The sequence below is a fragment of the Erythrolamprus reginae genome, chromosome 3 (genome assembly GCF_031021105.1).
Source record: "Erythrolamprus reginae isolate rEryReg1 chromosome 3, rEryReg1.hap1, whole genome shotgun sequence".
NCBI classification, from domain to species: Eukaryota; Metazoa; Chordata; class Lepidosauria; order Squamata; family Dipsadidae; genus Erythrolamprus; species Erythrolamprus reginae.
This window is the reverse complement of record NC_091952.1, coordinates 50,820,701-50,833,688: the sequence shown is the minus strand read 5'-3', so window position 1 is coordinate 50,833,688 and position 12,988 is coordinate 50,820,701. Positions and strand designations below refer to the sequence as shown.

Below are 12,988 nucleotides of genomic sequence, written 5' to 3'. Positions count from 1 at the left end.
AAGTGACAACCCCTCCCCCCATTTAATGACTTTTGCCACATTTTTAAAGTGAATCATTGCAATTTACGGGACTGCCTACTATGTCATACTTCCCTGTGGCCAATAAGGACCCACAGAGTTGGCCTTCTCCAGGTCCCGTCTGCCAAACAATATGGATTCGTGGTGCCACAGGGAAGAGCCTTCTCTGTGGCAGCTCAAAACCTTTGGAACCAACTGCCCTCGGAGATCTGCACTATCCCTACCGTACCAGCTTTCTGTAAACCTGGCTTTTCTGTCAGGCCTGGAACCATGAATGTTTGAATATATAAATGTTACTAGAAGGGTTATTAATTATCTATATATTTTATTTTGATATTGTAACTTTTATACTGTTTTATGTGTTGTTAGCTGCCCAGAGTCCATTGGAGTTGGATTGCATACAAATCTTGTTAAACAAACAAACAAACAAACAAACAAACAAACAAACAAACATACAAACAAATAGTTAAGTGAATCAAGCTTCCCCATTGACTTTGCTTGTCAGAAGGTCCTAAAAAATGATCACATGATTCCGGGAAACTACAACTGTCATAAATGTTGTCAAATCTCCAAATTTTGATCATGTGACCATACAGTACGGATGCTACAAGGATCAGAACTGTGAAAAACCATCATAAGCCACTTTTTTTTCAATGACATAACTTCAAGCAATCACTAAATGAATTGTTGCAAATTGAGGATTATCTGTAGACTCCTTTGGTTATCAGCTTTTTGAATGTCCCTCAAATTTATTTTGATATTAATTTACAACGTTTTGTTTTGTTTGCTACTAACCTTTTTATTCAAAGAGTTTTATGAAGCCTGTGGAATTGGACTGGCATAAAAACCCAAGTAAATAAGGGGACAAATAAATGAATGGTTCTCCACCCAAAAAGTCCTTTGCCCACTTGTTTTGGACAAGACTTGCTCCGTTGACTTCCAGATGGCTCCACATCTCTGTGCAAGGCTTTGCTAAAAGGCAATTTTAGGGCTGTTGGACAAAATATTGCATGTTTTGTGGGGGAGCCTGAAGGCACAGACAGGATGATGTGATAGATATTGCCAAGTCTTCAATTTTCAGAGAAAGGGGGATTTTAAATTAAATTGTTTGGATAATAGTGAATGGATATAATTGAATAGAATTACCATATATAAGACGCACCTTAGTTTTTGGGGAGCAAAATAGGGGGGGAATCTACCTACCATGTATTCATCTGGCTAATGTCCTTAGTCTGGTCAGCTTCAGCATATCATTTTTATCCCTTGGTTAGGGCTGAAAAAAACCTTTTTCAGAGGGAATAGCCATGAAAACAATTCTGCAAAGACTTAGGGCTGGGAAAAAACTTCTGAATAGCAATGAAAAAATCCTGCAAGCCAGGAAGATCGTTAGCACCTTGTTAGGGTTGAAAAAAAAAAGCTTAAAAAACCCCTACATTCGGAGTATAAGAAGCAGCCAAATTCCCAGCCTCCTTCAGTGGGGAAAAAGGTGCATCTTATATTCTGAAACATACGGTATGTTTACTGAGACATAAGCAGAACATTAAACTGTTTATTTATTTTATTTATTTATTTATTCATTTGTTGTTTTAATTTTAAGTGAGTCATCAATTCGCTAGTTTACTTGTGTGTTTTCTTCATCATCTGTTAATAGTACTGAATGCATAGGAGGACATAAAGAAAAGTATCAAAAGTATCTTTCTTCAGATATCAAATTGCTACAACAGAAACACATTTTTTATGGTCAACCTTGTTTGAAAAGTCTCCACTAGATGGCAGCAGCACAATTTAAAATTCATCATTTTCTGTTAAGCTTGGGCCAATTTGAATTTCTTCCAGAATTTAAATCTTTACAGTAATTTGAAAATCAACAGTAAAATTAGATCCTAATCAAAAAAACAAGTGACAATGAGTGAAATGACAGTGACAAAACTCAAATAAGTATGATAATTAGAACAACTAATTGTATCTCATATGTTGCATTTTGAGTTTCACTTCAAGTGAATCTATGGTCAAGAGTTATAGTTTCATGCAACCCAGAAAAAAAATCACAAGAAAAAAAACTGAGTACCAACTCTCTTAATTATTGTATTGCTGATGTATATACATGTTATATATTACATATATAATACATATTACATCTTCTATGTTTCTATAAGGCAACATGAGAAAGTATTATTTTACTGAAAGAGTAGTAGATCCTTGGAACAAACTTCCAGCAGACGTGGTTGGTAAATCCACAGTAACCGAATTTAAACATGCCTGGGATAAACATATATCCATTGTAAGATAAAATACAGGAAATAGTAAAAGGGCAGACTAGATGGACCATGGGGTCTTTTTCTGCCGTCAGTCTTCTATGTTTCTATGTTTCTATGTTACATATTTTAATATCTATATGCTGTAAATTTCCTTTAGATCAAAGCAGCACACGTAACATTACCTTCTTTTTTTCTATAAGCAAGATAACGGCTGACTCAAAGTGACCTATCCTGTCTCCGTAGCTAAGGATAAACTTAGGCCTAATTTTGCTGAACATTCAATTATTATCCAACCAACCACTTTAACCCGTGTGCCATACTGACTTGTTATTCTAGGCTGCTAAGGCTTTCAATGGAAGGTCTATAATGAAGAAATTCAAGGCCCCCCAACTATAAAGAAAACAAATGAAAGGTCAAGGCTTTAAAGAAGGTGGCTAAATGGAAATCTATTATCCATGAAGCAGTATACATAATTAGAATTTAGATAAAGCAGCTGCTGGCATTGTCTTATTGTCTACTAGTATATTTGAATTCAATTGAATTCAATGTTCTGGGGAGTGTTAATGTTATTTGTAGAAGATTCCAAAGAATGGAAAAGAAAATTGCACATTTTTATATTTTATTTAATCCTATATGGTTCAAGAGCAGGGGTGGGGTTCAGCTGGTTCGGACAACCTGGATGATATTCAATGAAGGGCTATCAAAATTTTTACTACCACACTGTGGGCATGACTTATGCAGGACACCCTGCATTTTCTTTCAACATCTTTCAGTGCAAAATGGGTGCTCTGTGGCGAAGCTCCATTTTCACTACCCCACTGTACCCCCCCCCCCCTCCGGGCAGTAGCCCACCCCTGATGATATTACACTGGTTCACTGAACTGGTAGTTGCAAGGACTGGCAGGCCATATCCACCCCATCCCTCCCAGGTAAAGGAGGTATTAATACCACTCTATAATGCCCTAGTCAGACTACACCTAGAGTGCTGAATTCAATTTTGGTCACTCCACTACAAAAAGGACATTGAGACTCTAGAGAAAGTACAGAAAAGAGCAACTAAAATGATAAAGGGACTGGAAACCAAGACTTACGAAGAGAGGTTGCTGGAACTGGGCATGGATAGTTTAGCAAAAAGGAGGGCCAGAGGGGACATGATAGCAGTATACAGATATTTGAGGGGTTGCCACAGAGTGGAGGGGGTCACACTATTTTCCAGGGCACCAGAGGGCCAGACCAGGAGCAATGGATGGAAACTGACGAAGGAGAGATGCAACCTGGAAATAAGGAGGAACCTTCTGTAGGTGAGAGCGATCAACCAGTGGAATGGCCTGCCACCGGAGGTTGTGAACGCCCCATTACTGGATACATTCAAAAGGAAATTGGACTGCCATCTGGCTGGGGTGGTGTAAGGATTCCTGCTTGAACAGGGCGTTGTACCTGATGATCTGCAAGGTCCTTTTCAACTCTAATAATAAATTCTAAAATTCTAAAATGCACAGTCCACACAGAGGCTCTTGGAGTGTGAAAAAATGGGCCTTCTGGAAGTGGGCCCGTTGCTTGAGAATAGCCTCTGGAGCCTGGGGAGGGTGAAAATTGAGCTTTTTAGAAGTTCCGGAAGTCCCAAAAAGGGGCCATTTTTGGCCTCTGGAGCCTGAGAGAGACTGTTTTTGCCCATCTGGAGGCTCAAGGAAAGCCTCTGGAGTCTGGGGAGGGCAAAAAAAATGGGCCTCCCAGAAGTTCCAGAAGTCCAGAAATAGATCTGTTTCCAGCCTCTGGATGGAGCCCAGGAGAGGCTGTTTTCGCCCTTCTGGAGACTCAAGGAAAGCCTCCGGTGCCTGGGGACGGCAAACACTCCCCCTGTGATGCAGGAAGCCAAGTAAGTCACCTCCACCATGGCCAATCCCACCCAGCAACTGGGCAGCGAACCAGTTGTTAAATTTTTTGAATTTGAGATTTATTCATCCTAAAGCTTTCATCCCTAAAAGCAGCTAGAAACTACCCCTGTCTCATTATTTTGGTTGCTTTCATAATGCTGAGAGCACAAAACCACTTTTATTCAGCCTTTTGCTGGCACTTGATGAACAAAGATGCATTAACTTGGGAATGCAGTGGTACCTTTGCCTAAGAATGCCTCTACTTAAGACCTTTTCTAGATAAGAACCTGGTGTTCAAGATTTTTTTGCCTCTTCTTAAGAACCATTTTCTACTTAAGAACCCGAGCCTGGAAAAATTTCCCAGGAAATTTCAGAGCGGCACAAAGGCCCAGCCAGTTTCCTGCCATTACCCCTGGGTTTCTCTCTCTGGCGCAGTGTATGGGAGGCACATGCTCCTCCTTGCCATCTCAGAGTCCCTCTTTTTTAAAAAAAGCCTTAAAGTTTTGGATTCTTCCCTTGGCAGCGGCTGTCTTCCTCTCTTCTTCCTCCTCCTCCCCCCACCCAAATTCTGAGCTTTTATTTCTTTCCTAATGGGTTTGCACGCATTATTTGTAAGTAGAAGCAACTTTCCCCATAAGAATCAATGTAAAACATTGATTCCTACGGGGAAAATTGCTTCTACTTACAAACTTTTCTACTTAAGAACCTGGTCACGGAATGAATTCAGTTCTTAAGTAGAGGTGCCACTGTACATTTTTAAAAAATCAGATGTAGGGACTATTTTAGATAGCTCCCAAGACCTTAACTCTATGTTGTTTTTCTAATTTTGTCATAGGTTTTGATGTCATGATTTGAAATGAACAGGGCTTTCTTAGCTTTTCTCTGTGCACTGGGATGCAGTGAAGTTCTGGATATTCTGAATCCTGCCACTCATCTGAAAAAGCATTTACCTCTTGAAGTTAACTTTGCCTTTGTTACTTCCACTTGCCTTCCATCCTATCAGCCTTGCTGGGTACTAGGAACTTATGCTCAGTTAAGCGGGTGGACACCGATACAAATTGTGTGTACCGAGTTAATAGTTTTACCTAAACCCCATTTTCTGGAGACATGAAGCCACAATGTCACATGAAGCCACAGATTCCTTCAGGATTTGGGCGGCATATAAATTAATTTAAAAATAAATAATAGAATAGGATAGGATAGGATAGAATTCTTTATTGGCCAAGTGTGATTGCACACACAAGGAATTTGTCTTTGGTGCATAAGCTCTCAGTGTACATAAAAGAAAACACACATTTTTCAAGAAGCATGAGGTATAGAATAGAATAGAATTCTTTATTGGCCACGTGTGATGGGACACACAAGCATTGGACACACACCTTTATATGTCTTGGTGCATATAAAGGTATAACACTTAATGATTGTCATAGGGGTCAAATAAGAAATCAGGAAATAAATCAATATTAATAAAAATCTTAAGGATAAAATAAATATATTTATAAAATAACTAAGGGGCATGCATAAGTGCGCCAGAGTGTCTTCTGTCCTGTCCTAATGTTTCTCTTCTACTAGCATCATGTATATAGATATTATTATATCTTTGTATACCACCAATACGTACTTGACAAAACCAACAAACCAACTAACAAACATCGTTTGTGGTTCTGTGTGTGGTGGGCAGAAAAAAAGTCCTGTCAGTTTAAGGGCTCATTTTATTTTTATTTATTTTATTTGTTTATTTTGTCCAATACACAATACATATAGAGGAGAATAGACATGAGGTAATATATAAAAAGAAAAATATAAATAGAGAAGATATATGAAAGGAAGAAAATATATATGATATATGGGATAAATAGTGCACTTACGTACGCCCCTTACTGACCTCTTAGGAACCTGGAGAGGTCAATTGTGGATAGTCTAAGGGAGAAATGTTGGGGGTTAGGAGTTGACACTATTAAGTCTGGTAATGAGTTCCACGCTTCGACAACTCGATTGTTAAAGTCATATTTTTTACAGTCAAGTTTGTAGCGGTTAATATTAAGTTTGAATCTGTTGCGTGCTCTTGTGTTGTTGCGGTTGAAGCTGAAGTAGTCATCGACAGGTAGGACGTTGCAGCATATGATCTCAGTATTGCAAGGATGATTATCTCGAGAGTGCTGCATGCACGACTGATTGCAAAAGTAAAAAAGAGTTTTTCCTCCTTTGCAGGAAAAAGTCTTTTAAAAAAAACACGTTTTAATCAGTCGCGCTTCGAGGAAAAAAGGGCCGAACGGGGAACTACCGAGGCGAATGTGCCACCGCGAATGGGAAGCCACGCTCCGGCCGACTCCGGAAGCAGGAAGCCCCGAGCGCAGCGGCTCGCACGGAGGGGCCTCTCGGGTCCATGTTGAATCCAGGCGAGTCGACCCGCCCGGGCGGTTCATGGGGGTGAGAAGGCGTTCGCGCTGTCGACGAGCGGAAGAGTCGCCGCCAAGTTTGGACCGTGGGTGTCGCTGGGGTGGGGAAGGACGCTTCCAGATTGTGTCTCTTGGGGGATCCCCGGAGGAGAGGCGGGTGGGAGATCTGCGCCGAGGGAGCTTGCTGAGAATCAAGTCGCCAGACCAGCACGAGGCCAGGAGGGTGGTATTAGTAGTAGTTGGCGTGTTTGAAAGTGCAACTCGAATGGCTTTTGGAGTACAGTACTCCTGGCTACTTGTACTGTGGGCAAGTGAATCTCTCTCTCTCTCTCTCTCCCTCCCTCCCTCCCTCTCTCTCCCTCCCTTCCTACCTAACTACTACCTACCTACCTACCATAGTCTGTCTGTCTTTATCTATCTATCTATCTATCTATCTATCTATCTATCTATCTATCTATCTATCTATCTATCTATCTATCTATCTATCTATCTATCTATCTAACTATCTATCTATCTATCTATCTATCTATCTATCTATCTATCTATCTATCTATCTATCTATCTATCTATCTATCTACCTACCTACCTACCTACCTACCTACCTACCTACCATAGTCTGTCTGTCTTTATCTACCTACCTACCTACCATTGTCTGTCTTTATCTGTCTGTCTGTCTGTCCCTCCCTCCCTCTACCTCCCTACCTACTACCTACTTACCATAGTCTGTCTGTCTGTCTGTCTGTCTTTATCTATCTATCTATCTATCTATCTATCTATCTATCTATCTATCTATCTATCTATCTATCTATCTATCTATCTATCTATCTAAATTAACTAACTAACTAACTAACTAACTAACTAACTAACTAACTAACTAACTAACTACCATAGTCTGTCTGTCTTTATCTACCTACCTACCTACCATAGTCTGTCTGTCTTTGTCTGTCTGTCTGTCTATCCCTCCCTCTCCCTCCCTCCCTACTACCTACCTACCATAGTCTGTCTCTCTGTCTCTCTGTCTTTATCTATCTATCTATCTATCTATCTATCTATCTATCTATCTATCTACCTACCTACCTACCTACCTACCTACCTACCATAGTCTGTCTGTCTTTATCTATCTATCTATCTATCTATCTATCTATCTATCTATCTATCTATCTATCTATCTATCTATCTATCTATCTTAGATAGATAGATAGATAGATAGATAGATAGATAGATAGATAGATAGATAGATAGATAGGATATTAGGACAGGGAGGGTATGGGAATGAGCCTTATTTGAGATTTATAGGGGTTGATTTCCGAGCAGGCACTTTTCAAGATTTTATTTTATTTTATTTATTTGTTTGCAGGTATAGGTATAAAACAGAAACAAAAGCAAAGCAAGTACAGTTAAATGGGGACAGTAGGTCAGTAAGACAGAGACGGTAGGCAGGATGGTCCGTTGATGAAGAAAACTGGCCTCTTATTGAAGATGTAAAGAAATTTAACAACATTGCAATAGGCTACTCACGTTCCTTTTATTTTGAATGAGACTCAATCTATTAAATGAAAGTAATTTGACACAGACTCCTGAACATTTTAAGTCTGGAATAAAATTCCAATTTTTATATTTATTTATTTATTTGTCAAAACATGTACAAGATAATAGGTATGGTATAAACATAAACAAAAGTATTTATAGGTAAATTTGGACAATAGGACAGGGACGGTAGGCACGATGATGCGCTTATGCACACCCCTTACAGACTTTTTAGGAATGGGGCGAGGTTGACAGTAGACAGTCTAAGATTAAAGTTTTTGGGGTTTGGGGAAGAAACCACAGAATTGGGTAGTGCATTGATTACTCTGTTGCTGAAGTCGTATTTTCTGCAGTTGAGTTTGCAGTGGTTTACATTACGTTCGTATCTATTGTATGCTCATATATTGTTGTGATTGAAGCTGAAATAATAATTGACAGGACATTGTGGCAGATGATTTTATGAACTATATTTAGATCGGTTTGAAGGTGACGTAGTTTTAAATTGTTTAAGCCCAAGCATAAGGTATTCTGTTGTGAGCAGAGGATTGGAGGACTCTTCTTATGAAATATTTTTGGACTCTCTCGATTGTATTAATGTCCGATATGCAGTGTGGGTTCCAGACAGGTGAGCTGTATTCAAGAATTGGTCTAGCAAATGTTTTGTATTCTCTAGTTAGCAGTGTAATATTGCCAGAGAAGAAGCTAGGCAAGATTAGATTGACAACTCATAGTGCCTTTTCTGCGATGTGGTTACAGTGGGCTTTGGCACTTAGATAATTAGATATGGGTATGTACTTCATATCTTTGATAGATTGCTGTTTGTTATGGTAGAAAGCAAAAGGGGACCAGAGTGAGATGGAGAAACATAAGCCCTTTTACCATTGATTGCCAGTATGGTGACTGTTAAGCGTAAGAAAGGATGGCCGTAAATGAATGATTGAAGCTTCGGACAAGGTGTATTCCGTGCTAGAAAGATGCTTCAAGGGATGAGGATGTTTTTGTTTTTGAGCAGCGTCATGTGATTGAGGAAACCAGTTTAACCAGTGGAACAGCTTGCCTCCAGAAGTTGTGAATACTCCAACACTAGAAGTTTTTAAGATGTTGGATACCATTTGTCTGAAGTAGTGTAGGGTTTCCTGCCTAAGCAGGGGTTTGGACTAGAAGACCTCCAAGGCCCCTTCCGTTGTTGTTGTTGTTGTTGTTGTTGTTGTTGTTGTTGTTGTTGTTATTATTATTATTATTATTATTATTATTATTATTATTATTATTGAGTTCTTTACCATTAGCTAGCTAGTGGAAATCATGCAGTTGAATTTTACAAGGCTTTCCCCTTATGTGATGTTACTTAGCATTATGATGGTTGGACAGACAGGTGCATAGAGAATTTTTTAAATAAAGTACTCCCTTTAATATCTACCGTAATTACTTTTTTTATCCTGATGTTAACTCATTTAAGTTAGTGTATTCAGATAGTACATTACGACAATATGTTCTAGGACTCCAGCAAAGAACATTATGGCAACATGGATTTATTGTAAGATATGGATTATACCCCAGTGCCATTCTGTTCTATAAAGTTTGCATTCCAGTTAGTCCTTTTTGACAGTGTCTTGTAATATATGAAATAGCTTGTTGACATTTTGAATATATTTAACATAATAAAAAACCTTTATGAACATCAATATTAGCTAACATTTAAAAAAAATCTGGCAGTGAGAACCCTTTTGCCTAATTTTGGCAAGAGGTCAATATAGTCCAACAATGTGTGTGTGTACACACACCTCTTCTGTGCTATTTTCCACAAGGAATAGAAGTGCCTGAGTTTTATTGTGAAATAAGCAGACAATGTAACATTAAATGCTCTAATTATGTCTTCTATATCTGTCAGAGAGAGAGTTGGCATCTAAAGCATTTCAGTTCTCACTGCTGAATTTCAGGAACAGTTGACACATATGTGAGTGATTTTGGATGGTTTGGACACATGTGAATGGCCTGCAATTACAAGATAGCAATTCAACAAATAGTGGAAAGAGTTTAAAACTGCATGCATCATCATCATCATCATCATTATTATTTATTAGATTTGTATGCCACCCCTCTCCGAAGACTCGGGGCGGCTCACAACAGTAATAGAAACAATATAACAGTGAAACAAATCTAATATTAAAATAAAACATATCTAAAACCCCAGCAATTTAAAACCATACAACACATACATAACAAACATAAAATATAAAAGCTTGGGGGAGGATGTTTCAGTTCCCCCATGCCTGGTGATAAAGGTGGGTCTTGAGTAATTTGCGAAAGACAAGGAGGGTGGGGGCTGTTCTAATCTCTCGGGGGAGTTGATTCCAGAGGGCCGGGGCCGCCACAGAGAAGGCTCTTCCCCAGGGCCCGCCAAACGACATTGTTTGGTCAACGGGACCCGGAGAAGGCCAACTCTCTGGGACCTTATTGGCCGCTGGGATTCGTGCGGTAGAAGGCGGTTCCGGAGGTATTCTGGTCCAGTGCCATGTAGGGCTTTAAAGGTCATTACCAACACTTTGAATTGTGACCGGAAACTGATCGGCAGCCAATGCAGGTCATGGAGTGTTGCAGAAATGTGGGCGAATCTAGGGAGCCCCATGATGGCTCTCGCGGCCACATTCTGCACGATCTGAAGTTTCCGAACACTTTTCAAGGGTAGCCCCCTGTAGAGAGCGTTGCAGTAATCGAACCTCGAGGTGATGAGGGCATGAGTTTATAGCAGGGCTGAATAACCCACAAATAACCTGAGAGCTGCCTGCCATCCCCAGCACTCTGTTTCCAACCCTAGAACACCTGAACTATCATGACACTTAAATCCAGCCATGTAGTTTTCATTCGTCTTTGGGTTTTAAGCAGTGGTAGGCTGCTGCCGGAACGGCTAATTGTGCACAGCTCCCCGCCTCTTGAGTGTGAGTGCGGGATTGAGCACAATTTTGCTTCCCGCACCTCTGCAGGTAGCAAAATCTCACACATGCGTTTTGCATGCGGGGAAGCAAAAACCCTAACTGAAATGCGCCCGCATGCTTGTCCTGTGCGAGATTTTGCTACCTGTACAGGTGCGTGAAGCAAAATTGCACTCGATCCTGCACTCGCGCTCCAGTGCTGCCCACCAGTGGTTTTAAGTGTGGGAATAGGAGCACAAGCCTCAGGGAGGCCAAGCATTCTGTCTGTGGGATCTGATGATAACTCTGGAAGCCAAATTGTATCTCCAGTCCAAAAGAAATTGTCCCCGCCTGCTTCATAGTCTTTTCATTTCTCTATTCCAGCACTTGCTGTGGTGCTCAGAGCTGTCACGGAAGCTGAATAAAGTGACGCTCATTTTTGTCATTTTTCAGTGTTTTAAGTAAGCAACGTGATTGCAAAATAATAATAAATAATAATAATTTATTACATTTGTATGCCAACCCTCTCCAAGGATTCGGAGCAGCTCACAAGTAAAACATCATGTACAAATCCAATATTAAAACAGTTCTGAAAACCCTTATTAAAAAACAATCATACAACCCAAACACACCACACATAAAGTCAAGACAGCTAAGGATATATCAATTCTTCCATGTCTGGCGACATAGATGGGTTTTCAAAAGTTTATGAAAGGCAAGGAGGGTGGGGGCAGTCCTAATCTCTGGGGGGGAGTTGATTCCAGAGGGCTGGGGCCGCCACAGAAAAGGCTCTTCCCATGGGTCCTGCCAGACGACATTGAAGTCCACAAGTCTTAAATTTGCCAAGGTTGGAGACCCCTGCTTTAGAGAATGCATTTTGTAGAAGTAAATAGAACTTGATAAAAGCATGCTTTATTTCTCTGCATTTCCCTTTTGCTGGGAATTATGCTGGTGCTAATTATTTACATAAATGCTTGGTTCAATTGGGGGTTAGATGTCTGTCTCTTATCTACACAGCATCATATGAGTAACAGAAGGTTAGAAGATTAAAACAGTGACGAAAACATTATTTCCAAATAATAATGATTCATATATTAGCACAGTGTTCCCTCCTATTGATCTCCAGATACTTTTGGTGTTTTTACATTCATAGAAATAGTGTTATTTTACAGTTGCACTGAGTTATCGGACACCAGGACCTTGAAGAGTCCTTTAAGGAGGATTTAATGTTCTAAATATTTTCTCTTCTCCGAAAACATGTTATCAGATTTTTCTGTTGTGCAAGTATGGGTTGCTCTTGGTATTATATTGCTGAGTGCCATAAATAGAGCAGTACCTCATGGTGAAACAAACAGTGACGGAGTTTTAGTAAATGGCACTTTATTGGAAACATTTTATGTATAATATTAAGACATTTTCTTCATTTTCAGGATTTGAGTATTCATTGACTAGAGATAGTGGGGCTTATATCTGTGTCTGTTAAGTTGCAAACACATAAGCATTTGCTTTTGTAATAGTGAAATTGTTTTGCATTCTAAAGTTCTGACTCCTACATCTCATTATTTATTTCTTGTGTTTGATAAAGCAGGACAGCATCCCATTTCTTTATTCTTTGTCAACTATTATTCATAGGCATGCAATAGCTGCAGTACCTCTCCAGAAACTTTAAAGCAGGGGTCTCCAACATTGGCAACTGTTAAGACTTGTGGACTTCAACTCCCAGATTTCCTTAGCCAACAAAGTCCACAAGTCTTAAAGTTGTCAAGGTTGGAGACCTCTGCTTTAGAGAGTGACAGAAATTTTTGATCTGCCAATTCTGTTTAGAATTGCTCTCTACATGTGGCTACCTTTGAAAAGTGTTCAGAAACTTCAGATCGTGCAGAATGCAGCTGCGAGAGCAATCATGGGCTTTTCAAAGTATGCCCATGTTACACCAACACTCCGCAGTCTGCATTGGTTGCCGATCAATTTCCGGTCACAATTCAAAGTGTTGGTTTTGACCT

General features: G+C 39.8%; 2 protein-coding genes across 6 annotated transcripts in view; both read left to right on the top strand.

The window, feature by feature from the left end:
* FKBP5 (FKBP prolyl isomerase 5) overlaps positions 1–12,988 on the top strand; it is a 1,202,894-nt gene that overhangs the window by 32,888 nt on the left and 1,157,018 nt on the right. The window lies entirely within an intron of this gene.
* Positions 6,415–12,988, top strand: part of C3H6orf89 (chromosome 3 C6orf89 homolog) — a 39,992-nt gene continuing 33,418 nt past the window's right edge. The window contains exon 1 of one of the 5 annotated variants that reach the window (XM_070745214.1): positions 6,415–6,549. Coding sequence is in view for 2 of the 5 variants with exons in the window: in XM_070745209.1 (XP_070601310.1) it covers positions 6,575–6,772 (198 nt within the window). In the remaining 3 variants the exon portion in view is untranslated. Of the gene's footprint in view, positions 6,773–12,988 lie in introns of all 5 variants that reach the window. The other 4 variants (XM_070745210.1, XM_070745209.1, XM_070745211.1 and 1 more) reach the window with 4 other exon arrangements.